The sequence below is a fragment of the Atta colombica genome, unplaced genomic scaffold (genome assembly GCF_001594045.1).
Source record: "Atta colombica isolate Treedump-2 unplaced genomic scaffold, Acol1.0 scaffold150, whole genome shotgun sequence".
NCBI classification, from domain to species: domain Eukaryota; kingdom Metazoa; phylum Arthropoda; class Insecta; order Hymenoptera; family Formicidae; genus Atta; species Atta colombica.
In genome coordinates this window covers 1,609,323-1,611,536 of record NW_017259240.1, presented here as the reverse complement: position 1 = coordinate 1,611,536, position 2,214 = coordinate 1,609,323, and the positions used below count along the sequence as shown (strand labels likewise).

The 2,214-nt window shown below is 31.8% G+C and overlaps 1 protein-coding gene across 4 annotated transcripts in view; it reads right to left on the bottom strand.

Moving 5' to 3' along the window:
- Window positions 1–1,043: 1,043 nt before the first annotated feature.
- Window positions 1,044–2,214, bottom strand: part of LOC108685309 (endoribonuclease LACTB2) — a 4,453-nt gene continuing 3,282 nt past the window's right edge. For all 4 annotated transcript variants that reach the window (XM_018190034.1, XM_018190035.1, XM_018190036.1 and 1 more), the window contains exons 3-4: window positions 1,516–2,155; window positions 1,044–1,427 (exon numbers count right to left, since the gene is read on the bottom strand). In XM_018190034.1, the coding sequence (XP_018045523.1) occupies window positions 1,302–1,427; window positions 1,516–2,155 (766 nt within the window). In that variant the 3' untranslated portion in view covers window positions 1,044–1,301. The remainder of the gene's footprint in view (window positions 1,428–1,515; window positions 2,156–2,214) is intronic.

Below are 2,214 nucleotides of genomic sequence, written 5' to 3'. Positions count from 1 at the left end.
TTAAATTATATTTATATATTTATATACATAAATACAATTAAGATTTCTTTTCAGAATTAACATTTTATATAATAAGTTTTCAATTAAAATTTTATTTCGGCTCCTTAAGCGAAACTCGAATTCGGACGATATCACTAGAGGTGCTGTTTTTCAAACGTATCGAAAGCTCTATGTATCAAAGTAGCGCATTCCTTTTATCTAAGCCGAAATGCTGACAACCCTCTTATCGATTATTTTGATCACCATTTCACTTTGTTGTAGTCCAATAAGCACTTATTGATATAGAGTGTGATTAGCAAATCTAAAAAGTGGAGGACCTATACGCTACTTTGTTATCTAGAACTTTAAGCGCATCAATCTGTCTTCATATATAATATCTTACGCACCTGTGATACATGCAGTTGTACGTTCAATTTTCGTATAACAAATTCGTCACGATAAAATAAAAATTTAAATCTATTTCTAACAACTTGACATTATTTGTTTATGCGAACTTTTATACGTTTATGTGTTTGTAGATTACTATTTGGGGAAAAAATTTCGTATTTTTTAATTCAAAATTGTATATACAAAAATGAATGAAATTTAAATTTAAAAAAAAGATTTTAAAGTTTGAAATATCTACTTTCAAAAGATTACTATATTTTTTTAGTTTTTATGAGTTTGGTAACTTTTATATTTAAAAAACTACAAACTGAAAAAAATGAAAAATTTTCTTTTCATTTTGGGGATCTGTTATATGCCCAAAAAAATTCACGAAAATTTTCGACTACCCATCGTGAAAGCTTGAAGCTTTCTCTACAAAATCATTTTTTTAAATGTTCTTATGATTTTTTGTTCTCGAATTATTCGCGAATTAAGGAGCATTCTGACTTCGATTGTTCATAATTCCGATAAAAATCATTATACTGCAACTTAAAAAACAGATTCTTAAAACTGAAACTTTGTTCTAGCGAATGATATAATTGTAATGAAAATTTCGCAACAAATGGAAAAAATTTTGCAAAAAATTTTTTTCAAATATGAAGAAACTTCTTCCTCGGCTTAATATTTCATAAGTATAGGTTATAAAACTTTCGTATCAAGCAAATATTGTCACGAGTTGACAGCTTGAAACGTTATGTTACATTAAGAAATGGTAAAAATATATCAATTTCGAAATTTTTGATCGTTCTCGACCAAAAATTCCATTTCACAAATACATATTAGCGCGTATACTTTAATCCTGGAAAAAGATTTTCGAATCTGTGAAAGAGAAAAAAGTATTTGTTATACAAAAATTCTTCATATGGTACATCTATCTACATTTTGCCCCTAATTCTCCGCCAGCCATCTTCTTCTTGCAACACTTTCCCCTCTTTCTCTAACTTACGAAGATGATGTCCCACAGTAAATGCTGCAGCTAGCCACAATTTTTCTGGAGTATCCTGTGCAAATATTTTTTAATTTCAATTAATTTCTTTAGAAAAACAAATTAATTACATGCACAAGTAATTAATTTATAGTATCATTTACCTTATATATCAGCTTAACAATATCCATTTCTGTCATCGATTTATCATTTCCCTGTTGTTGCAACATCTGTAAAATGTCCTTCTCTCTCTGCTGCCTGTGCTTAATGTAATACTGTATATGTGGCAGAGGATCATTAAGAACTGGCCCATGACCCGGATAAATTATCTTGGGTTGCAACTCCAGGATTTTATTTAGCGACAACATGTAATCGTGGAGATCTTCGAAGACTGTTGTGCTTTCCCCAAGGATGCAATCCCCACTGAACAAAATATTCTCATCCTGCAGCAGCAAACATGCATGATCGCTGGTATGTCCTGGCATGTATTTTACTTGAAGCTTTGCTCCTTCGACCTCCACAACTTGATCGTTCTTCAGAGGTTTCCATTGAATTGATTTCTCATCATTCGAGCTGTTTGTATCATTCGGCGATCGTGGCAATTTCCACACGATTGGCTGCTTTTCCATGGGAAATAATTTTTTTAGTAAGTTTCGCACGGGCTCCACTCCTCCAATGTGATCGTGATGCCAATGTGTGACCACCAAATGTTCAATAGTCGCATTCTCTTCGTTTAATACACTGTCCAGGAGTTTTATATAATCATTGGCTGTCTTTGCTTCTCCAGAATCGACTAGCACACGTCTACAATAACAAATCGTTGAAAAAAATTATTTGCATCATTGAATTGCATCGGATAATAG